Genomic DNA, 26,418 nt, shown 5'->3' on the forward strand with positions numbered 1-26,418 from the left:
TTTGTTGTGTAGAAAGTTAAAAAATGCCAAATATATACTAGCTTCCACACTTCCTCATTCCTGCAACCCTAATATTTGTAAGCGATACAATATTTTTGGGGGCAACGCAACCCATGTTATAGCAGTTGCTCAGTGAAAGTTAAAAATAGCGTTTACTGGTTTATTTTGCTCTTTTTAATTGGAATTTAATTCTTTTAAACACTGTTAAAAGTAATAAAACAAAGATTAATTTTGGAAACAAGTTTTGTTTTTTTTTTCATGGGGATCAGTCTGGAAAAAGAAAATAACCAGAAGAAAAAGGAATGGTATTAAATGCAAAATGGTATTGAAGCCCTATCCACAGCTCTGAGTATTTCTGACAAGATGATCATGAAGTTTGTATTGCTATGAAGAGTAGCAAATCGCACATTTTCTCCTGCAGAAGCAATAGAATACCAGCATACCAGAGCATATGTAACACAACTTCTACAGAAATCTGAGACCCAGAACTGGGTGACACAGAAACACGACAGAACCAGTGAAGTAACAGTCTATTCTAATTTTAAAAAAATGACAGTTCATAAAGAGTTAAATAACATTTTAAAGAAATAGCATCTGTAATCATGATCTCTCTTGCTTATTTTCCAAGGTCTGCATTCAGGCATTTCAGCAGCCCCACTCACTACAAGCAACTTGCAGGAAGGGTTGGAGACTGTGGTTCTGTCTAAACTGATCCCTGAGCCTCAACCACTTTATCTCATAACAGTTATGACACTACCTAAACATCTAAACCTGGGAATCCGTGACATAATGTGTCTAATTAAAAAACCCTAAAACTATTTCCCAACTGTAATATTTGTCATCTTTTAGTTTTACTTATTAGGCTATCGTTCTGTGATATTTTGGATAAACAGTTTATATTTTTTTAAGCTGCTTGCCCAGAACATCAGGGAGTTTCTGAAACAGTATTTTCATTTCCTTCTAAGCTGATTAAAACTCCAGGTAAATATCTTATTCGCAACCTATTCTTGTATAACAAGTTAGACGTTAAGCTGCTCAAACATGCCAAGCAACATCGCAAGATGTTTAATTTTTTCAACATCAAAATTCATCAGGCAAATTCTCAGAAGGAATTCATCCCGGCTTATCTGAATGTCTCAGTTTAATACAAGACATTTGAATTATTTCAAAGTTGTAGGGCATAATCTTATGCAGCTGTTGCATTTGGTTATGCTATATTAGACCATTTAATTCATTTTCTGATCTGACAGCACATATATAGACACGGAACTTCTAACTTTAACACATAAGTGTAAAAGTTCAAAATGAACACATTTAATATTAAAAGAAATGCAAAAAGCAGACTGCAGCAGTATACATGGTCAGAAAGTGGGCTGCATTGCAAAACATTTGGTTTTGAAGGAGTCATTTAAGTTTTAATGTATTTCAGGGGAAAAATGTGCTGCTGAGGGGAAAACCCCCAGCCATTCATTATTTAAGTAACTGTATAGGGTCTTTAAAAACTACCAAGAACTAAAGTGTTATTCACCTTTTTAGACTATGAAGTAGCTATTATATACTGTGAACATAGTAAAATACTGGACTTGTGCTATGGCTTCGTCTTTAACCATATGCCATGAAGTCACTTTCCCTGCATCTGCAAACACTGAACACAGAAGTACTGAAAAATAATTTAGGAGATGTGAAGAGGTTTCAAACTTTAGACAATTAGTTCAGCTCATCCTTGTCCAGTTAGAAACCACACATAAACCTGTTTCCCATGTGTTTACTGTAACTCATGAAAATTTAAACTAATGAACTTCCAACTCTGAGCATTGTTCAAGCGATTAATGTTTTAGATGTCTGAAATTACCAAATAAAACCACACTATTAGCTATGGAGAGAAGTGATACTTTTTCCTACTTAAAAAAAAAACCCAACCAACCAAACAAAAAACACCACAGAAGTTACACTTTCAACAGAGAAATATTAACAAAACTTTTAACCAAGTTCTGGTTTTGAGAAAAATAATTACTAGTAGATAACAAAATACTTATTACTATGTACTAACAGTAAAACATACAGAAATAAGTTTTTAAATATAAACTTTTTCAAACTTTAATGTATTCACTCTATTTATGTAGGGTAAGAAATGATTTTCTGTATGTGTTAAAAGCAAGTGTTTTCTTCCCCTCCCAGAAGCAGGGCTTGCAATACAACTGTCAGCCAAAAAGTCGTATTTTAGGCAACAGTGGAACATTCGATCAAGATTCCTAGATATAATTCCTGACTGTATGCACAGCATGGTTTGAAGTCTGTAACCACTGCTCTTAGTGAAGCCAAAAAATAAAGACTTGATATGTTTACTCTGAGACTGAGCAGAAATCATTTGTAGCAGTAATATTAAAGCCAGTAACAGAACATGGAGAAGTGACCTGACACAAAAGTCAGCTTATCATTTGTAAATGTGAACATAAAGGGAGCAGCACTGGTCTGCTTCTCCTTCAGGATAACTGTTTCAGGATTGCCAAATGCACTTAAACTTGAACTTGGCAGGAACAGCATGAAAATTATTAACTTTCTCCCGTTTTACTTTATTTTTCTTCGTAACTATACAACAGCCACTGTAAGAGGCCTCGTACAACCGCTAATAGTAGTCTGGAAAGGAAAGCCAGATCAGCAGCTAAGATAAGAAGGAAGAGTGATCTGCTTGACAAAGCAAATAAGATGTGAAAAATGAGGTATTTTCCCCTGATTTAAGTGCTACCTTTGTTTATCATCATAAATATTTTAAAAGTTAAAAAAACCCCAGGTTCTCTAAAAACATTCTTCAATCTTTATCACTGCATTTTAATTCTTTAACAAAGTTAAAGAAATACATTATTTTCTTTAAAAGGTGAATGACCCTCTTCAGTATGGTATTTATGTTGATAACACACCCAATAACCCAGTGTTATTTGGATTAAAATGTTCTCAAAGATACAAAAATAGTGTGCAACAATTTTAAATGCTCATCTCAAAAGGCAACTAAATAGGAACACAAATACAGAGCAAACAGCATTATAGGCTTTACTTACAAATTTAAAGTTACTTGAATATGTAATTTTCAATGTTCAAGACAACCATGTCACACTAATCTCCTGCCTAACACTAATGTCCAAAAGTAGTGTTTGATATGTCTGTATTTTTCAAGTCTACTTAGGGACATGTTTTAGTGCTGGTTTTGGCAGTGTTAGGTTGATGTTTGGACTCGATGATCTTAAAGGTCCCTTCCAACCTAGACGATTCTATGATTCTATGATCTGTGTATATATAAATTTGAAAAATGTGTGTATATATGAATAGGTACATATATAGTATTTAACAAATTATACCTCTATATACACGCACATAAATATAAAAGAGGACCAGAAAGACTTATGTAATCAAAATTCCAGAATTTAGATAAATATTTTTGAAAATATTATAGGCCATCACTCTGTCTCCCTACTTCCCTTCCAGGAAGATACTCTGCAAACACCCTGTATGTTCTATAACTTAGTGAATTTAATTGCAGTGAGTACAGATCTAAGCAGTCAAATTTATAATGAAAGCATAATATATAATCTAAGCAGAGCTTCATTTCTCAAAGTTTATCCAGCGCAACAACTGTTCTACTACATCCAGTATCTAAATGTTAAGGTTTGCTGCTCAAAACAAAGTTATTCTTTGAAGTTAATCCAATGGAACCTAACTTCAAGTGACAGATGCGAAGGACTCGTCTATGTACATTAAGCGTGACAAATCCATCATCTTATGTCGTTAAAGCAGTACAGAAGCATTAGTTATGGCTCTAATTTATTTTATCTCTTATCTCTTCAATAGTGTCACCTGACAGTAATCATACTTGCTTCAAAATGAAGATATTTAAATGGACTTTGGGTGTACTATTGTTCCTCCTGTTGTCTATTGGGCGCTGTACAGAACAATCTACACCTGATAAAACATCCCAGCGGAGGCACCCTCGTTCAGCAGATGGTGGAGAGGAAGGGAAGAAATGTGGTTACACATTCTTGGTCCCAGAACAAAAAATCACAGGGCCAATTTGCGTGAACACTAATGAACCAGGTACTGGTAACAGAAAAGATGAAGTGACAAGAATGGACATAGAAAACTTGAAGGATGTCCTGTCCAAGCAAAAGCGGGAGATTGACATTTTGCAATTGGTAGTGGACGTGGATGGAAACATTGTGAATGAAGTAAAATTACTGAGGAAAGAAAGTCGTAACATGAACTCTCGAGTCACCCAACTTTATATGCAACTGCTGCATGAGATAATTCGAAAGCGTGATAACTCACTTGAGCTTTCCCAACTGGAAAACAAAGTCCTTAATGTAACAACAGAAATGTTGAAGATGGCAACAAAATACAAGGAGCTTGAAGTAAAATATGCAGCACTAACTGATCTTGTAAATAATCAGTCTGTGACTATCTCACTGCTGGAAGAGCAGTGCTTGAGAATCTTCTCACGACAGGACACCCACGGGTCTCCACCTCTTGTTCAAGTTGTGCCACAGCACATTCCTAACAGCCAGCCATACACTCCTGTTCTTCTGGGAGGTAACGAGATACAGCGAGACCCGGGTTACCCTAGAGACAGAGATGTAAGGCCACCACCAGATCCAGCTACTTCTCCTACAAAGAGTCCTTTCAGAGTACCACCACTGGCTTTAATTAATGAGGGTGAGTTACCTATCACTATTTATCTAACCTGAGATTTCTCTATTTCAGAGGGAAGCTGTCCTGGCTATAGGAATAGAATGAAGAATTTAAAGCATCCGGTATAGCTAGCACTTGCTCCTGATTCCCTTCTCCCCGCCCCCTGAAGCTTTAGCTTGCCAAATAGTCTAATTCTTATGCTATAGCTGCGTAAGATTAATTTGTTGAAATAGCTGATACTCAGAAATCCAGTCTGAAGAATTTACAACTTTGAGTCACGCAGTATTGGGGTTTCTGTGTCCAACTGGGTTTACTTATATTGTATATTAGCGTATACTTCTAGTATTTAGCCCTGTTTATTTGAAGGTGCCTACTAGCTACACATTACAGTAACCAGCAATCGTGAATAACAGAAGCTAATTCATCTTAAATAAAAAAGTAATTTTACGTAGTTATCCTTTATACTTACACAGATACATTTGCCAGAAGTTAATCCTGCTAGAAGAATTTTGCTCCTCCTACTCTGAGCTGCTTCAAAATGAACATCTAAATCCACTGACACAGTCGTGCAATAAGTCTCTAAGTGTTTGGTTGAAATATTCAAGAGAGTAGGATAAGTTTGAAACTATAATTGCATCAAGGCTGGATCCAACTAGATGCACTCAGCTTTGAAAATTTAAAATGTGTAACTACATTCCCAGTAATCTGATGTCAGTAGGGGGTGGCAAGTTGAACTAATACCATAAATACTATGAAAGCACATTCAGGATACTGTACCACATCTTCATGTGTTATATTCTTCAGGTCATTAGATAAATTAGTTCATCACTAGAAACAAAACTAGTGACAAGAAAATTAACTACCTCTGAGCTGCCCTGAATTCTATCATCATTCTCATTTGATTAAAATGGACAGAATTGTGATAAAAGAATAATTAAGGATTCCGAAAACCAAATGGATTCAGACATCCATTCAAGTGCTTGCTCTTGGCTTCTGTTAGCTTTCACACCAAAAGGGTTAGTTTGGGGTTTTTTGTATGTTTGGGTTGTTGGGTTTTTTCTTGCTTTCAAATTGCCTTTAGTCACAGTTGGAAGTTCAACTTGGTTCCCAAGATGAAGACAAACATTTGTTTGTGACTGTTCTACAGCATTACAAACAACTAGCTACTGCTGTAAAGAACAGCTCTTTTTATTCAGGGTCTGCAGAAAATTTAGGCACAAGCCCAAGTAAAATGCCAGATGTCATGAGAATTTAAATCGCACATCATGACACAAAGGAAACAACTAATGTAAAAGCATTATGTTAATGTCTGGTCAGAGAACAAAAGTATAATTCTAAAAAATGGTGACTTCCTGTTTCCCAGAAAACCCACACTTCAAGGTTTTGTTAAAACTGCACCTTTTTCTGTCTCAATATACGCCTGCTTATACAAAAAATGAAGCAGTAGCACAAATATTTTCCTCTAAATTATCTACCATGGGTTTCACCAACCCCTTGGCCCTAAAAATTCAGAGTTTGAATCCATTTTTGCAAGGGAACACAAAAGAAATCTTAGGAAATTTATTTTAACATTTTTCAACTTCCTTTATTTACTACTAGATTCTTGAGTTTGAAGTTTCAGTGTTTCTTGCAGTGCCTTGGGAAAGTGAGGGTTGAGAATTGCTACACCTCGTAGAGCATCAATCATCAAAACCAAAACTTGTAAACTGCAACACAATGCCCAGTTATTATCTCTGATTTTTTAAACCAAGGTAAGCATATTTAATGGTCCACACAAACAAAACTGTCCATGTCAGAAAATGAACTTTCCAGTTAAAAGATGATGACAATTTATAACGTACAAAGATGTCAGAGAAGACCAACGAAAACCAAACAGTTCCATTTAGAAACAGGCCTGTCAAAGACTTGGTTACAAGAGAATAAAAAACTGGATAAACAAGTAGGAGCTTTATCCTACTGTATCTGAAGAAGTCATACCTAACAAATACATGCATGCAGTGGAAGTTTACAGATGGGTCAATGTTCATCTTAATATTGTGAGTGGATAGTAAAATTCACAATATATAGGGAACAGAAGGATGAGATCATATTTTGGTTAATTTGCATTAAAATTGCTCTAAAATTTGAGGAAGAGTAATGCTCCTGTGAATTATACTTTTAACAATTATCTTAATCCTTGGAATAATAACCAGTGTCGGCAAATTTTATCACCACTATGTTGCAAAAAGTAGACAGAATACTCGAAAATTACACACACACCCCTCACCCCCCCTGCTGCTAGTATCTCTCAGTTAATGTAGCTTTTTTTTTAATATATGCCCAATTTTATTTTGGAATTTTCCTCTACTACTGCCCAAAAACTCCTTTATATGAAGCTTACACAAACACAGCTTCTGTACCATCTACTCAAGATAACATTTGGCATCTTAAAATAGGATTCAGTCATCATTTTATTAAGCTTCCAACTTAAAATATTTCATCATTTTCCTGCTCTACTACATCTAATTTCCAATAGAATATGATCTGTACTAAATTGCACATCTAAACCCCAATTTTAGAAGGGAAGCATTAAACAGATCACCTTCTCAGAGTATTTATAACTAATTGTCTCAGCAACTTAGTGTACACAGACTGTTAACAAAGACTAGATATGCACGACATATTTATTCCTTACACAGGTAACAAGATTTTAAACAGAATAATTTTGTTTTTTTCATTAGCCAGAGCCTCCACTCACACCAGCATCATGGAGAATCTTACACTGTTTCACAAATCTCAGCATTTCCACTGGACAAGAAATGGATGAATTCTTATACCGTGAACTTAAAATAATTACATATAACAAAGAATTTACTTACTTCTCAAAAAAGATTCAAGGTTATACACCAACAGTTACGGGATTTGTTGGATTTCCTTACACTAAAAGCAGAATTCTGTTACCTCTACTACAACAGTAACTTATGATAAGCACATAGACAAATCTGAGCATCCAAAAGCAGACAAGTTGCATCCTCTGACCTTAATGCCAACTGAATTTCAGAAGTGATCAAAGTGTGTTATATAAACAGACTAGTACAATTCTGTCTGCCTTAAAAGTTACTGAAGATCACTCCAACCATCTGCTTGGGTCTCCCATGGAAAAATGAGTCCTCAATTCCTCCTCCAGTAGAAATCATGTGAAATAATATACAGCAGATCTAATTCAGCTATTCTTAATATTCAATAAACATTACCAAAAATAGACTTTTTCTGATGCAATAATTGCTTTACAATAATATTTCTAAGAACAACCTTCCTGTTCAGTTATCCAGAGCCCAAATTTACTTTAGACAGTTCAAGGAAAGGAAATGAGACCCAACTTAGTCCAGGAAATCATCTATCCACCAGACAAACTTTGCAATGTGCACAAATTATGTGGAAATTTTAATTGTGAACAACAGAAAAAGCACTCAAATACCAAACCTACAGTATTTCTTTCCTAAGTTACTCTGCATGCACTGCAAGAATGACAAAAACATTGTCAAATACTGACAGTACAGTATGCAGCAGTACTAACGATGACTCAATGTCTGCAGCATTCTTGGTAGCACTGTCACAGCCAGAAGCTCCAAGTAGTCACCTTCATTAGATACACGAACTTTTTGCACCCTAATATGAAATGCTTTAGGGATTTCTTGTTAATTATACACTTACCCAACTGGCAACTACTACTTTAAAATCTAAAAAAAGCATGACTTTCAATTTGCTTTTGTCACACAACCTTAGTCTGCAATGAAGGTCACTCTCACTCAACCTCTGCCTTTGATCAAAGAATAACCTCAACAGCTGTCTTCTATGCTACTTTGCACATTAGCTTCTTCTGTGACTGATGAGTTTTCTCTGAACTTCCAAGTGGATTTGAGAAAACAAGCCTTCTAAAATGAGAGGAAAGCTGTAGGTAATTTATTTACAGATTTACTGAGTATGAGCTTTCAAATACATACAGGGCATCCACCACTAAATAACCATCAGAACATATCCTGCTTTTCACTAGTAAATACCCAGTCTCTCTAAATCAATTGAAGTAGCAATACATGAACATAAATCTTTTTCTAAATAGAAAATAAAAATATTACCAAAAATTGAAAGGCAAACCAGGGAAAGTTTTCAGATATGTAAGCTGCATGCTTCTTACAGAATAACCAGACGCTTTCCTGTAAGTATTATCTGTAAAAGCCCTACTCACATGGTCTGAAATAGAGCTTTCAAGCAGCACTGTCAACAGCATTTTTGTAGAATCACAGGCCAAAAAACAAGTATGTGAGCCATTTTAACTGCTCAGAAGTCCTTCTCCATTGGTTGCTTATTTTCGTCATGAGTATCCATCTACACATATCACACCAGGATGACACATGAAACTTAAAAGAAATCCTATCCACAGTTAACAGGCTGATCCTAGAATGGGGTAAGTACATAAAGGCAAAAGCGTTATGCAGTATAAGAAATAATCTGTCACTAAATTCCTTATCTGTAGGCTTTGGCAGTATTTCTTACAGCAGCTCGCAAACTATTTAAGTATTCAGGTGTGCCTGGGGGTTGTTTGGGTGTCTTGGGTTTGTTTTTTTTTTAAACCTCCAACAGTTTCAAATGGGTGCATGAGGACACCATAAAGTAAACTGACATCTACCTTTTGTAAAAGTGGTACAGGAGAAAATAGTTCATGCAAATCATAATGCACTTCTTGAATATCAAGAGTCAGAGCATAAATCAAAGTTAAAATTGGGTGTTGGTAACCAAAATACATTAATTGCTTAGCAAAATGAAGTTTTTGTTTAAAAAAAAGGATATTGACATGTTTATTAATGTATACACAGTTAATCTAAGTAACTTTTTCACACTGTTTTCCATGGTCATTTTACCTTCATTGAACTAGTGACTTTCCATTACCATTACAAAATATACTTGAACAATGTCCACTGCACAGCCAAGCCTGAATGCTTACACTATTTCTTTTCAAAAAGGTCCATTCAAAGACTGCCAACAAGCCAAGGAAGCTGGGCATTCCAACAGCGGGATTTATATGATCAAACCTGAAAATAGTAATGAGCCAATGCAACTGTGGTGTGAGAACAGCCTGGACCCTGGAGGATGGGCGGTTATTCAGAAGAGGACAGATGGATCTGTCAACTTTTTCAGGAACTGGGACAGTTACAAGGTAAATTCTGGAATGCAGAAAATCAGCCGCTTCATTTCAGTGTGGCAGTGACATTATCCATCACAATCAAGACGGTGCAAACATTTCCAGTGTGATTCTTCATTGCAAACGGTTGTACTGAATGATAAACACTGAGGAGCTGGAAATAACTGCTTAAGTTAGTGAAATTAATTTTATAAAGATAATTGAAAAGAGTGGTCATCCCTTGGAGGCACATATATTTCAGTGGGAATGTTCTATTTCACTCAATGCATTACTTAGCTTTGTATGAACTAACTTATTGTCAAAATAGCCAGTATTTGTAATGTACAACACAACAACTGGGGAGACGCGTTATTCTAGACAGTGACTGGGAAGTCATTTCTTAGAAAGACCTAACTAAACACATGATTTTTATTAACACACTGAGAACTACAGTAAGTACTTGAAAAGCTTAATTGTCTCCCTCATGAATAAGCAATCTCAGCCAGTGGAATTATTTATTTAAGCACATTAATACGTTTGCAGGATCAGGGCCTCAACTTCTAAACATTCCTAATAATGAATTAAAGGAAATAATTTCTACCTTTAAAATTGGGTTAGAAATCTGAAGATGTAGGGCTGGTGAAGGGAAACACATTCTTGTGTGCTACTGTCATATTATGCACTAGCAGGCATAATGCCTAGGATGACAACCACATGCTGCTTTGGAGTAATTATATGCTAGACAGGAAATCTGAAAATCATTTGGCTGTGTTTTTTTAAATAGTAATGATGTGCTGACTTCATACGTATAGGACACAGGTTTTCCCTATGATGCACTGCACACTTTAAATGGATTTTCAATTGCCACGTGCATTGTATCTGAAGAGAGAACTGAGCCACATTTAACTCAATCAGTAATCTAAGAAGTTTCATATATACAAAGGAAATGACAAAAGATTAAGATGAGGATTTTCACTTTTTGCATTCTTGGAATTTAATGATTCAAATGTTAATCATTCCTTAGTAGCAGTTATTCAAAGTCTTTACTTCTCAGAAAAGTAGGTGGTGGTTGGTTGAGGGTTTTTTTAATGTTATAAGGCAGTTACGGAGTGCCTCACAAAGTAATCATAAACATTCAAACATAATGCAAGGAAGATGCAGAAGAGTGTATAACTGGTGCCTAATAATGGCTCGAGCTTGGGCAAATTTGCCCCCAAGAGATTTGTCGCTACATTGCAGTGGCGGAAGATCGTAGTCCTATTACCTAACTTCCAGTACTTGAAGGTACACCTCTGGGACTTGCTTTAAACTAAAGCCTCCACCACTTACAGCAGAGATGTCTCCCATGCCCACATTTCTACTTCTTTCCCAACCTCTGTGTGGCTGCACAGCTACAATACTGATGCATGGGAAGTACTGCAAATGTGGCCATGAGCCAGGAGAAAAGCGCTGCTACCATTTTTGGCAGCAGCATGATGCTAGATCAACTTAAGCCACTTGTGAAACTGCAGCTTGAGTTAGAAGCCTAAACTGTTTATCTACTGGAGAGAGACTTCCCCAGAAAGTGATCTGAAGCAGGAAATCAACTGTAGGTTGATAATCAATGGAGGGCAGGAAGATCTCAGAAACTAGGAAGCATACCACAGCTACAGTGGGTGACATACCTACCTTAGCTGCAACACCAAACATTAACAACACTGGTTTACTAAGGGACAGGAGACAGCAGATGTAAAATAGCACTTCACAGCTACCATACTGGTAGTCTGTGATTTGAAAGGAAAGACATCTTAATATTTCATTTCTAATAAATCTAGTAAAGAACAGAGATTAATTATGTGGTTAAATTTACAGTAAAAACAACACTAGTTGCATTAAAAAGGCAACAAAAAGTTATTTACCTTGAACACTGAGACTGTTGATCCATAAATACTTTCCCCAACCTGGAAATATATCCCCTTAAATTTCGTTATTCATACATTCTTACAGGTTCCCTTAGCTTTGCCAAGAAATATAGTTTCAGTTTCCCTATTCTCTCACCCTTTATCTTAAAAAGAAGAGGACATCACAGAAGACAGATAGTTTTGCCACCTTTACTGCTTCTCATAGTGCCTCATGCAGCTAGCAGTCCAACTAAGTAAATGGCGAAGTGCAGCAAAATAAAGCATTCAAATACATGGGTTGAGCAGTCATTCAGAAGCCCAAAGGCTTTCAGTACAAGTTCCACTGGTTTATAATACTCCCGTTGATGAGTGTTTTGACAATCAAAAAAAAAACCAACTAAGCTAATATCACCTTCTGATCTTCTTTTGCACAGAAAGGATTTGGAAACATTGATGGAGAGTACTGGCTGGGACTGGAAAATATTTACATGCTTACCAATCAGGATAATTACAGACTATTGATTGAGTTGGAGGACTGGAGCAATAAGAAAGTCTATGCAGAATACAGCAGTTTCCGCCTGGAGCCCGAAAGCGAATTCTACAGGCTACGTTTAGGAACATACCAAGGAAACGCAGGCGATTCCATGATATGGCATAATGGAAAGCAATTTACAACACTGGACAGAGACAGGGATATGTATTCAGGTATGGAAACTCACATGCATGTGAAAAGTGAATACAGTAGATTCTATTAGTAATATCACCTTTAAAAAAAGAATGTAGTACAAAAGAGGTATGTAAATTATGATGAAACAACTCTATTGAAAGATGCTTCAAACCAGTAATGACAAAAATCACATTGACAGGGCCCCCTTCAAGTGCCTGCACCATTCAGAAATTCAAATTCTACTACCCTCATTGCAGGCACACTTGAGCAAGCTTTATATTCAGCTCAATGAAATCTTTATCACTTGCACGTGACTCTCTGCAGTCAGAATACCTGTCCAAGTGATTTCTCAGAGTACTGCCGTGGCCACAAAACAACAATCACCATGAACTAAAGCTTCTGAACAGCGTAAAAAGAACTGCAGTTGTGCATAGGCTTAGTTATGCACCAATAAGTGAGAAACAGGCAGATCACTTTGTTTTGTTCTCCTTAAAGGACACTTTTTTGTTCATTTCCATGCTCGTCCTCCAGCTTTCCCCTTAAAGCCTGAGCAGTAAAAGAAAGGTTGAGCAGTGTAATACTTCAACTGCTTTTTCTCAGCTGTCAATAACCATAAAGCCAGACAAATCGTGCTAACTCTTAAACAAGCCTGTAACAGTAAATACACAAGTTACAAGCAACTCTTTGTGGAACTGTGGCCCTGCATACTGCTTGGGACTGTATCAACTCACATTGCTTCCACTAAAGTATTTCTAAACAGCACATAATCCGAGTTCCTTGTATGTTAGCTCATGGACAGCCACGGCTGGTAGTCTGAGAAGAGCTGATCTCCTTAGTTTTCAGCTGTCACATTAAATACTGCACCAATAATCCCCCTCCAGGCAATGGTCGTTGTTACAACAGAATTTATAATTTAGGTAGAAGCAGCAATTGATACGACCACAACAGGCTATGAAGTACTTCAAAGTTCCCTCTACGAATAAGCCAGAATATGAAAGCTTTTGATAATCTCCATTTCTCCTCTTCAGTGTTGAAGTTCACCCATTTCTTTCTGTTCCACAGGAAACTGTGCTCATTTTCACAAAGGCGGCTGGTGGTACAACGCATGTGCCCACTCTAACCTTAACGGGGTGTGGTACAGAGGAGGCCACTACAGGAGCAAGTATCAGGACGGAATATTTTGGGCCGAGTACAGGGGAGGTTCCTACTCCTTGAAAGCAGTTCAAATGATGATCAGACCTATAGACTGAGGAGGAAAATCCCACAGTGCTCAAGTGATCACATATAACTTTCTCAGTGCTTGAGTTCCAGAAAAATAAAATACTATTTTTTAATCATTATTTTGCACAATCTAAAAGCAGGTCTACAGTTTTTCCTGTCTTCCCCCCCCCCTTGTTGTTTTCCCCTCTCCTTTTTTTAGAAACCTTTTCTACTGTGACAGACGGTGTTTTTTTTAAACACACATTCACAAAAGCAGATGTTTGTGCTTGCAAAGCATATTTATCTTTGTTCAAGTCCAACATACTTTATGTAAACAGTCATTAAAGCTGGTAAAAAATTCCAGATATATGACAAGATATAAGCTTTTTCACTTAAAAAGCTTATGCTTTTTCAGGTTAGCTCAACACTTAAATGTAAATATGTGAAATGACATTGTCTTGCTTTAATGTGAAAATGGATTAGTTATTTAACAATTTATTTAAAAATGTTGGCATTACTTTCAATGAAAATCTGAACTCACATTACTGTTTAAGATTTAATCCAAGAAGCTACACAAAAAATTGAAGATATTCTAGCTTTGCCAGAAAAGAGAAATTTTTGCAACAAATAATTATTTCAAAATAATAAGTGATGAATTAAACATAAAATATAAAATTTCTTAGTGGTGTAGAGAATTCCTTAAGATCTGCATATCATACGTTCTGTAAAACACTAAGGCAAAATGTTCCTAATATAAGAAAAGTAATCTTATGAAATTATTGATAAACAAGATAATTAAATTGCTCAGTGTTTTTTTCACTTTCAATCCCCATATTCACACGCCTTAACTATGCAAAAACATTTCTTAATACTTTGAACTTAAATAGCAAAATGAAAAGCCCTGATATTAAAATCATGACTTTAAACCTGGAGACCCCTCCCCTGCTCCAGTTAGAAGTGATGAGGTCTGAACAAGTGTTCACACATACTAATTTGGAGAAGGACCGAGTCTCTGAATATTAGTTGTTTTCCTCCAGAGCTTTCTGCTGACAGTAAAACAAAGATTTGAAATCAGCTCTGAGTGTATTCTCCCTGCCACCCCAAACTTGGACTGCTCTTATGACATACACATTTCACTTCCCCTACATGTAAATAACTTTTGATCCTGTATATATTAATTTTTCTACCTTCTAGATATCAGTTTTCCACTAGAATTAACACATAATTTAAGAAATTAATCAGAAAATACTTTTCCAATCTTTAACAAAAGCCATACAATATACTTCATCAAAACAATATACTTCCAAAATCAGAAACAACAAAATGTTCACTTCAGGTACCAGAGTCTCCAAAACTAAAGCTTTCTTCCTAGTATATAAAATTATTTAATAATTGTACTTAGCCACACAGCTTACCTAATTTAATATTACACAAAAAATAAATACACCGTTCTGAACTGTAACTAACGTATGTATTTGGCACCTCCTATGTGCCTTCAGGATTTTAAGGAATTTTGGCCCTATTTAACATAAGAAACCCTAATAGCTAAAAGAATAATCTAATATTATTGTTAAATTAGTCGATATCAATTGCTACACAAAACTTCATTTGTACTTCAGAAGACAGAAAATAGAATTCTGCTTTCAAAGTACATCCTCTGGAGTACATAAAGCTTCATTGATAATTAATGGCTGCAAGGGTTGTAGTTAAATCTTTGGTCAGAGATCAAAGCCAACAAGTTTCAACAATATTTAATTGGGGTTGGCGGGGGGTGGGGTGGGGTGGGGTGTAAATGGGGAATCATTTCCAGCATATTTCATTCCCAGATTCCAAGAATTTTAACTAACAGACATGTTTAAGATTACAATTAGGAATTTGTTCTTTATATGAGGAATATTTGTTTGTTACAAATACTGTACAGACCTCACTGATTGAGTGTTCTATAAAATGCTTTTTAATTGCAAACATTTAAATTGTTTTTTCTAGTGTAGCCAGATAGAAGAGCAGTTCAGGTAAATTTAAAGATGAAAATGCCCTCCAAAACATTCCTTTAATGAACACTTCTGACAGCTTTAGTTCATTCAACCGACAGATTTCCTCTCCTTGGAAGAGATCTTATTTTACCACAAGAATCTCTTGCCTGCTACAAAAACAGTGTTTGTTTATTCAGTGCAGTCAGTGAAAGCTGTACTTTGCAGTAAACCCTAAGTAAAATCAGCTTCCACTCAACTTTTATATTAAATCATATATATTAGACATCTAAAAAGTGAGTCTTCCCCAATTTAAAGCTGCAGGATGGCGTTAACTAAACATTTACAAAATACACTGAGAAAGCTCAGATTGTACAGTGTGTCTGCTGAAAGGAAAGACTTAATTTTAAGTTGCCGATTTAAGATTACGAGGAGGGAAAGCACAGTGTCTCTTTTTCAGGTTAGTTCATACTCTGTAGAATAATTTACTACTTTCAAATGCTTGTAACTATCAGTTCTTAGCTTTTGGGTTGAATTTTCTAAGCAGGGTAAACGACTTAAGAAGTTCTATGTTTTCTCTCACACTTTTTCTAGAAAAGTTTTTCAAAAGAGGCTGTAGCATCCCTCATGCTTATTGCACTGGACATTCAGAAGCAGTTTGTCTGTGAAGGATATAGCTTTCACCATTCCTGTACTATCAGACCAAATTTAACCAAGCAGACCTTGAAAAACTTTAACTTGTACTAAACCTGAAACACGGTTTTCACATTCATTTTCAAAGTCTATGGCAAGCTTTATCACTGAAGTTGCTGAACATTCATCAGAGGAATACTTCAATAACCTGTTTTCAGCTTTTCTGTTTCTGGATATAATTCCTGAAAGACAGCTATAAGAAAATATTTCACAAGGTAGTACTGCTTAGTTAAATAAAAGTCTTACTTCTCAAGATACGGCTCAATTGTTTCATTGTGCAATCTCAAATTAATCTTAATGCCACGATAAGACTCCCTTTGAGAATGGGTTTTTGTTCTAAGGTGAACTATAACATTACATATACAGCTCCCATTTGTTTTGGCTACTACAGTTGACCAGGTGATGCAACAGTGATGACACATCCCACATCGCATAATGAGGACCTAATGCTGAACATTTTCATTGGTGTTACATGGCTCTTAGCACTCACATTTAAATTATTGAGTCCCCACTCACAACGTACTGCTCTCACTTGCATTTCTACAACTCTGGAATCACATCACACTTACTGCTGCAAGGAACTGAAAAAACATTCTTATTTCCTCCCCCTAGTTAAATGGGGAAGAACATCTTTATCTTGCCCACAGTGAGTGAACTGTGGTAATAAGAAAACAATCTGTACTTCTATGGCTCCATTCCCATTGCAAAGACTACACAAAAAGAGCATTTCAGCTTTATCTCACAATGCTAAAATGGTCATGAAAGACACTCCACACCCACCTTCGATATTTGATTGCATAAGGGTAAAGCTACTAACCTTTGAGGGGTAAAACATTCATCCTTGAAATCGCAGCTGAAATTCCTTTATATGCACACTTTCCCTATGCCCTTCCAAGCAGGGTCCTTCACGACCAGTGCCAGTATTTCTCCGGAGGGCATTTGCAATGACAAACGTAACTTTGTGGCAGGCTTTATTCTCTGCACTCTTCAAAAGAGCATTTTAGGGGAGCATGGCAACTGCAGGATCTCCGTAACAACAGTGAAGAAAGCCCCACCCCACCCCCTGCTTTTACTGTGAGAGGAAATGGATCTTATGATTAATCCCCCTCCTCGGCACATACCGTAATCACAATTCCGAACTGCCAGCTTTCAGGTAGACTTTTCTACACTTTTTAAACCAGGAGCAGCACTACTCCCGTATACAATTTTACGCCAGAAGTAACAGAAGGAAAAGAGCCTTTCAGGAATTATAACCTATAGCTGGTAAGCTTAAAACAGTAAGTAAAACAATCAACCTAAGTTACTTCTGTTCTATATGATTCTTACATTTGTAAAAATGCCTTGGGAGGGAAATTTTAGGAATAAGACTCCTGCAAATCTACTCAAGTCTTACTGGAGATTAAAGCTTTGATCAGATGAGAACAATTGGACACAACAGCCAATCTTCCAAGATAGATCCAGATTTATCACGACTGTAGTTTCAAGGCAATTTTGTTCTTTTTGCCACTTATTTAAAACTTACAAAATTAATTTTAGAGGGAGTGCACCAGTGGGCATTTGCTATTCCTTTGGAGAATTAAAAAAAGGCTTGAGTACATTCTTCATGTCATTAGCAAGAAATGGTATCATATGAAACCAGGTCACAACACATTCTTTAACTACAGCAGGTCACAGCAAAGAGCATTTCTTTCTTTCCAAGTAGAAAAGAAATATACATTTCACTTCAAACTATCAGGTCAAGCCCAAAGCTTACTCTAATACTAAAGTTAGACAAGAAGCTGCTACTGTATTGAGGAAAACATGTGTAACTGAACAAAACTTGAAACTTTCCAACATTTCACTTTTTTTTTTTTTAAATATACACTTGGATGTATCAAGGCAGTATTTTTAAAGTGTCAGACAAACACACCAATGCATAAAGGTTTCTCTGTATAGCAGTATAAGAAGACCCTAATGGCACGGGTTAGAGCATCACGAGATTTTTTTTAAATAATCTGACAGCAGGCTGGCTTGGGGTTTCTACGATCAGCAAGAAAACAACCTGTGCCTGGCTGCATGTTTCAAAAATTACGGCGTATAAGTAAAAAAGCGTCTGGAAAGCTAGAAACTGCATTTCAGAATCATATACAGTACGTATATACTATATGTGTACACATGACAGGAAAGCTACAAAATGACATGTTTAATCACATTGCATTATGCTTGGCTGCTTCTTTGCCCCTTTTAATTCAGGCTTATTTTTAATAGCTATGTCAACAAACAGGGTAGCATATCATAGTATGCCACACCAGCAATTTTCACACCTGCATTTCAGATAAAATAGGCTCATGCTCATTCTTCTATTCTAGGCACAAACATCTGAATACTTGAAAATACAGGAAATCAACAGCTGTTAAAATCACGTTGGAAGTGATGGATGTTTCCGGGGCAGATGTAACAGGGAAGTAAAAAATGAAGACGGAATGAAGAATTCTATAGGACTACTTGTCATTAAAATGATTATTAGCTCTCCACAGCACAGTAATTTTTTCTATTTAAGTATAAAGCAAGTAAAATTCATCTAATTTCACAAAACCTGAATATATGCATTTTAGAGGCATGATTCTAACATCACTGATGGCATTGTTGCTCATATCAAGCTATGAAGCAACTGGAATAATATTGTGACAGACACATAGATCACAGCCTAAAGACAACCATCAAGTTATTAATTTTGAAAAAGTTAATAGTCCAGCTGAGTAAGGAAATACCAAATTTCAGGAACAAAGGGGTTACAGTTTAATAAGCCTTAGTGACCACAGGAGGACATCTTGACCTTAGGTGTAAGAGCAACCCGTATCTACAAAAACACCAACTATTTTTTTCGGAAATGGAAAAAACTGGGTAAACATGTCCTTTATTTTATGTGACTACCAAAATCTTATGATATCAAAGAAAAGCTACATTCAAAGCTACATGCAAAGAAAAGCACACTGATCCCTTTAAACAAACTAAACTGAAACACATTAAGTAACACTAGATCAGCCTGGCAACAAACCCAATACATATTAAACACATTTGTCTAGTTTTCAGATACACAGGAATATAATTTACTCATAATTATTCCATAAAGCTGATTCAGTTATAACAACTCAGTTTCTCTTGTAACCTTAGAACAATTAAATGCAGCAATATCTCCAGATTTTACCATATTCCAAACCCTAAGATCTACACTTACTTATCTCAGAGGTTGGTGATTTATAGCTTCTCAGAAATTAAACGCCATCTTTACTGCAACAGTCAAGTATTTAGCTCTTTAAGAGTGCTAGCAGGCATAACAGTTTAAGTACTTCTCCAGAAGTCAATCAGTGTATCTATACAACAGATGGGAAAATAATTTCCTACGCAACTGAAACTATGTGAAACCTGAAGTGTTTGTGACATTTAATAGCTATTTTCTTTCCGAAACTAGTGAGGTTATTTTTTGCTGTATACAGAGTATCCAGAATCAACTAGTGGTTATAGATCCTTTACTGAAGTATTGAAATAGGTTCATGAATACTGAAAAGATGGTGTCAAATTGTGTAATCACTGGAGAAGTATGTTTGTCATTAGTGTTTCCCACCAGAAATACTTACCTAAATAGGGAATACAAGGAGTCATCTTCAAGCTGCTGATATAATCTCTAAGCCTTTTGTAATTATCTTCTTTACTCATAACGTACTCCAGCTTTTCAAAGGTGGCTTTATCCTTCCGACTCAATAACTAGGAGGGAAAAAAAAAAAAAGGCAAACCCAGATGAGGTTAAGTTTGATTATTACGATTTCTCTTTTAGCCATACAAGCATGGATTTCCACCCTCACCCTCCAATTGTTGTGGTTATTGGTTTGTTTTTTAAATACAAGTACTTCAAAATTACAGCATTTACTCCTTAAGGATGAATACTTGGAGAGTTCACAAAGAAAATTAGTTATTTTGGCTGTTAAATTTAAACTAGCCTTTTAAAAAATAAACCAGGTAAAACTTTGGCATCCTGGAGGATCCTTCTGAAATAATGTATGTTTTATCAAAACACTAATCTAGCTAACACACATCACAATTTAATGTGCTGTGCACATCTACAATATTTCCAACCAGTAGTTTATTCACTCCAATTATCCGCAAGTTAACATTTTTTTGTGAGATATGCTGAGAAGTTGCATACTAATCCAGTTTCACAAAAACCCAAATTCCAAAATACGTTCTTATTCCTGAATTGAGAGGTATCTCAACAAGTAATTTTCCAAAAAGCAAAACACCACCATTAAGATCTCATAAAAATCTTTAACTAAACTACAATTTTAAAAACAATATATGCAGATATACACACATCCATGTACTTGGAGATCTGGAAAAGAGTAAGGACTTCATTTTTCTTTACAGAAGGCATTATGGACTTGAATACAGGTTGTGTATGTTGTTCTGTCAACTAGCAATTTCATTGGCTCTTAATATTACAGGAATGTCCACTTCTAATACAAAACTTAGCAGTTATGGATCTCCTTCACTGTCCATTCCTCCTCTCCACCTCCCCAAAAGTCCCTTCCCTTAACAGAATTCACAGCAACCAGGATCTCTTTGTAAGATTGGGAAAGTAAGTTCTTTTTAAAACATCTAGCTGAACTACTTCTGCAAAACCACATTAAAGACTTCATTTCAATTCAGAGCCAGAATTTAAAGAAGGGTATAAGATGTTCCCACTGAACATTCTGTCAGAAGACTCAGTATTCCAGTCACAATTTTTCCCCTATAAGATACCTGGTAGTGCAAAAATTACAAGGGTCAGATCACTAAATGTTTATGCATATTCCCATGTCTCTTTCAGTGACGATAAACTTACGTGAACATGAGAGAAGTGTCCCTTCTGTAAAGCTGTAAATTCAGTATTGAAATAGCTGCTCTTTTTACTTACATTTCCTATATCCTAGTCTTCATTAGGATAGCTAACACAACATCAAACTAAATATTGGCTTTCAGAAGAAAGTAACTTTTTGATAGTAAATTGTTTCCCAAGACATGCTGATCTCTGACATTCCAGCAATTAATTTACATCCTTAGCTTTGGTTCCAATATTCGGATGAAAAGCATCTCAGGATCACTAAAACTGCAGACATCTGCCAATTCCAGGACAAGGAAACAGTAGACAGGCATGACTTCTTTCCAACCACCGGAACAGGACATTTATCTTTTGAAGTTTGTATTCTCAAAGATGGTTCCAGTTTAATCAGCCTAGATTAGCTTGCCTTGTAATAATATTCTAAAATATTTTGCCTCCATTTAGTGTCTGGAAGGCTTTTTATTAGTTTTGCAGACTGGAAGGTAAGACAAGACTAGCAGGCATAATAACAGACTAAATTTGGACTTTAAATGAATTGTATTTCCCTGAAAACATGCTGATTTGCACACTCTTGCTCGAGTCTGATATATTATTTCAGGCTCTTCAAATAATCTCTCAACAAGTTGATCCTGTATGACTTTCCCTTGTGCTCACGGTGAAATTCACATCATGTTTCCACTTTCTGCATTCATGTTGAAAAGCACAGAGAACCTGACAATATTAAAAGTGTTTCTGTGCGGCCAAGTAAGGACCCAACCATTATTTCTTCAGTTTTGGAGCTGCTTCTTTTTCCAAATAATTTTTTTCTTGTCTCTTAGGCTCAAAGGATGCAAGGAACAGCAAAGAGATGCACGTGCACAGACAACAAAAGCTAAGGCTGATAGTTTACAATAGCAGGGAAGGATTTGGAGCCTTCCAGACTGCTCTTTGCTTCCTAATTAGAGTGTGCCAGTACTGACGACCAGCTTTTGGAAATGTAAGGAAGGAGAGCTGAGGTATCAGGCAGGATTCGCTCACCTAACTTCAGACGCCTAATGATTATTTCCTTACATTGCCCAAGTCCTAGCTGGTCATCTAGACTTACTTTACATTAAATGGAGAGAAGTAGAATATTCTATTCTACTCTAAGTACTTTCTTAGAGAGTTTCGTAATTCTTTTAAAGTTTTGAATGAGGCAAATCACAGAATAGAAGCATTTATAATTCTCCAGAGTTCAGAGGGCGTGCAGACAATGAATGAGAGAAATTTCAGACATATTCAGACATACCGTCAGAAGACATGAATTTCGTCTTTTTTTAGGAACATTAGATTACCAAGCAAATATTTAACGGCCCCTTTCAACTCTAGATTCCATCCGTATAAGGTGACTCTTTTCTTTTAGGGAGTGAATATACTTGTGGATATTTTCCTGACTTAGTTCATAGCAACCCACAACCAAATAACCTCAGAAATTAAGAAATCCTTCCTTAATGAAGGTTTTGGAAGGTTACTGTTTAACTTACTCATATGACTTGTTGACTCAAATAACAGCTTGGTGTGCCTTTTCACGTCTTTTCTTGTCTTTAATATACACAAAGCCAAAGGCTTAGAATTACTTCAAGAATTTACAAACTGAACTTCCAAGAGAAAGACATCTAAATCAGTTTGCAGTGCACATTGCTAGGAGCTATCCTGCAACTTGAATTTGCGAAGGCTTATATAAGATGACAGCAGAGGTTCGCTTGGGATTGTATGAGAAATTAAACACCTGCAGAAATGTGGGAGAAGTTACCTGGCATTTCAGAGGTTGGAGGAGGGGCAAACTTGAAAAACTGATACATATGCCAACAGCACACAAATAATCCTCCTAAATGCAAACCAGGACCTCTGGTTGACCAAGCAGGAAAACAAACTGGGGACTCCCAGTTCCGAACAGCATAATTATGGTAGTAACAATATGGTTTTATTAATATATAGTTATAGTTGACATTTGTTTTGAGACACGAATCCCGCAAAATAAATCAATTTGGCATCACAGTTATGTAAAACTGTTGAGGCATCAATTCATCGACATAACAAAACAACATTATCATTCCGTTATCAAAGAAACAGTTTTTGTGACATGCGAGGAGGTGCTGACACGTCTTCAGTGAAAGTTTTTAGCCCTTTTTAACAATCTATTTATATGGATCCCTTGCACAGGAGTATTCAAGTCACCTGATGATTTCTATCACACTCGAAAGTGTCACAGTTCATTTGTTTATGCAGCTGGATAACTACACAATGTACGGCTCAATCAAGCACAGTATTTTCTTAGCCCTGAGGTATCAATGAGCAAAAGTCATTCCTAGTGTTCTTCTGATCAAGGATACAACTATGCAAAAATAATATTAATTCCCGTCAAAAAATAGACGTCAAATAAAAATGTTTCCAAACACCACCATTCTTTCATAAATGTACAAAAGCAGACCTACAAATATACTGTGTAATGCAGTTGTTGTAACTAGGAAAATAATTCTGAAAACTCTGAGGAAAATTGCTAGATTTCGTTATCAGTCAGAGAAACTACAAATCCCTCTACAGAAACTGAATCAAGAGTTTCTGGACATCTGCTCTCCGTGGAAAAAAAAAAAAATCCAACAGTATAAACCCCTAAACAATTAAAGTACAACCCCCTTTGGCATTCATAATTTTCCAGCAACTAAATACAAAATAGCTTCTGGCCAAATTAGAAGCCTCTGTGTTTAGAAAAATCTGCAGGGAACCATTTTTCAAAGGAAAATATTTCCATGCCAGAATGGAAAAAAAAATTCACCAGGAAACCATAGACTTAAGAAGCACTAGAAACATTAATACACAGTACAAGATTAAAAGTATCTGTAGTAATTACTGCACCCTTGAAAACAAGCTACAAAATGTTGTAATTTCCTAAGAATAGATTAAATCCCCTCCAATGTCCTGCTGCTCACTTACCGCCCACGTTTTAGTCAGCCTGAAGATTGGAGCACTCTGTAGGCCTGACACAACTGCCATAAGAGCATGCAGATTATTCAGCTCATACAGTTTCTGAGGACAAAAACATACAATAACAATAAACATCATTCCAAGTGCTGTCAAAAATGACTATAGAATAAATAACAACCTAAAAGTGAAGAAATCTTGCATGTTCTAAAAAGACGAGTTAGTTACAGTGAACTGCTGTACGCCCATACCACTTTTATGGCACCTCCTAATATTTTTCCTTACTACAGCTATACGGTTTTGGATTAGACTATACTGGCTGTTTCATAGTCCATAGAGAACCCTTAAAAAAAATAATCTATACAGGCATACATCTTGGAACATACATTAGAAGTGCCAGAATTTTTCTGACATTCAAACCCAACAAATTCCATTCATAGCATTCAACAGAATTTTAAAACTTAACAGGCTAAAAAAGGATAACTCAGTTGTGAATGATGTAATCAGTACTCAATATTGTAAATGAATTTGGCACCGCAAGTTTATGTAGCTACCACGGCTGCATCAAAGCCCCCCAAAATACTGTTGCAGGATGAAATCAAGCAGGTAAATTTCAAAAGCCGCTTACCTGGAGTACTTGTCTCACTGAAAGACAATTTGGGGGGTATGACAACTAAAACTAACTAGTGGAAAGGAACAATGAAATCAAAATTGAACAGGGAAAACATCAGGATAAAAGAATTTTCTTTAAAAGTCTCTACGAAATACTGCACGTAAGTGCATTTTCTTACATATTTGGAATTTCCCTCTCCTCTTTTTTTCTTTTCCTCTGTCTCCAAAACCATCAATCTGCCTTGGCCAATTGACTACTGGTACTACTGTCATGAAAGCTTAAAAATGATCCAAAAGAAAATGCTGTTCCTTAAGCCCTTCTGCAATATCGATTATTCTGATAGCTATGAGCACCCAGGGATTTTTGGTGGAGTGCACACAAACTGAGGTTTTACCCCTAACAAAAAGACTTCGATACAGAAATGGATGCTCAATCACATTATGCAAATCCTGTTTAACCTGTTTGGAAAATTCACCAAGGTAGGTTACTATTCTAGCTAGAAACAATACAATAATATAAGGATCTCTTCCTACTTGAGAAATGGTGGAAGTCTTTTTCCCCCCCTTGAAACTCAACTTACCCAAGTTTTCTTTATTAGGAGACCTTTCGTGAGATAATAGGACAAAAAAATTAGACTAACCTGATTCTGAATAAATGCTGAATATCAGAGGAGACCTTATATTTGGAAGGCCGAAAGCAATTCTGCAAGGATGGGTTTCTGGTGAATAGTTTTGGAGCAGGGCAAATTATAATCTCTCTACTTAACACACTGGCAGAAAACTAACAGTCTTTTATAGAACAGAGTCCTCATAGGCATTACTCAGAAATGCCATATTTAATGCTTACTTGTCAGGGCACCCTAGTAGCAATGTCACTCTGGGGACTCAGAACCCTACGATTCCGGCACGACTACTGATGAATGAGAGTCTGTCCACACCTACTGAAGAAGCGTTTCCCTCTCCTAATCCTCTTTTGGGAGGATTCTTTAGTAACTGTGTGTAAAGGGGAATCAATATTTTATGGGGTGAGGTGGTAGGGGGGGGATATTTGTCATATACTTGTATATATATTTGTCCTACTTTTCCTCCAAATAGTACTGCTGGTGCTTGTCTCCTCACCTACACAATAACCCTTCCCCCACGCCACACACACATCCCCAAACAGGGTAATAAAAGTTCACTGTGGCTAAGGACAGTGTAGCTGATTAAAAATGAAAAAAGGGCTTTCGTAGCTGCTGCCAGCATTGAAAGAGAAGTCATAACCAGACAGGATAATCTGGGAACTTCAGGGGAACGCGACTATTAATTCCAATTAGTTCATGCATAAAGCAATATAGTATGAGATGCCATTAAAGGACTGATAGCTATACTACAGAAAGATAGTTGTCAGCACAAAGAATACACTGTAGAGTGGATTTACAGTTTCTCTGAAGAAAAGTTAATTAGTGTGACCCCTGGCAACAAGCTGCTTTGATGGTGGCTTTGGTGTAAATAGAAAATCCTTCAAATGGTACTAACTGCAGTAACTTCATGTTAGCAGCCATATTTAAGGAAAACAGCAGATAATAGATACAGTAAGTAAATGAACAGATATAAGAGACGCCCCATGTATGGTTTCCTGGTTTTTGTAATTGTGATTTTTACAACTCATAGGTAAGCAAAGCTCAACTAATTGTTAGAGTACCTAACTGTCAAAACCCTGCAACATTTCAGCAGACCCTGCCCTCTGCAGTCCACTGATGAGATCAGGCATGTTCAGGGTGCTG

At 36.4% G+C, this 26,418-nt stretch overlaps 2 protein-coding genes across 3 annotated transcripts in view; one reads left to right on the forward strand and one right to left on the reverse strand.

Annotated features, from left to right (window-relative positions):
- The window catches only part of RALGPS2 (Ral GEF with PH domain and SH3 binding motif 2), a 100,170-nt gene that overhangs the window by 41,007 nt on the left and 32,745 nt on the right, over nt 1-26,418 (reverse strand). For both annotated transcript variants that reach the window (XM_009892850.1, XM_009892849.1), the window contains exons 6-7: nt 24,053-24,145; nt 19,863-19,989 (exon numbers count right to left, since the gene is read on the reverse strand). In XM_009892850.1, coding sequence (XP_009891152.1) covers nt 19,863-19,989; nt 24,053-24,145 — 220 coding nt within the window. The remainder of the gene's footprint in view (nt 1-19,862; nt 19,990-24,052; nt 24,146-26,418) is intronic.
- On the forward strand, nt 3,876-13,850 carry ANGPTL1 (angiopoietin-like 1). Its single transcript, XM_009892848.1, has 4 exons — nt 3,876-4,701; nt 9,678-9,871; nt 12,150-12,420; nt 13,445-13,850. Exons 1-4 carry the CDS (start codon nt 3,876-3,878, stop codon nt 13,630-13,632), a joined length of 1,479 nt encoding a protein of 492 aa, XP_009891150.1. The 3' UTR covers nt 13,633-13,850.

The sequence above is a fragment of the Charadrius vociferus genome, unplaced genomic scaffold, assembly GCF_000708025.1.
Source record: "Charadrius vociferus isolate BGI_N301 unplaced genomic scaffold, ASM70802v2 scaffold39, whole genome shotgun sequence".
NCBI lineage: Eukaryota > Metazoa > Chordata > Aves > Charadriiformes > Charadriidae > Charadrius > Charadrius vociferus.

Excerpts from the sequence above, each read along its gene's own strand:
- ANGPTL1 (XM_009892848.1), top strand. The coding sequence starts at position 3,876 with ATGAAGATATTTAAATGGACTTTGGGTGTACTATTGTTCCTCCTGTTG. Across the intron at positions 9,872-12,149 it reads GGAACTGGGACAGTTACAAG|AAAGGATTTGGAAACATTGA; the intron begins GTAAATTCTGGA and ends TCTTTTGCACAG. Across the intron at positions 12,421-13,444 it reads AGACAGGGATATGTATTCAG|GAAACTGTGCTCATTTTCAC; the intron begins GTATGGAAACTC and ends TCTGTTCCACAG.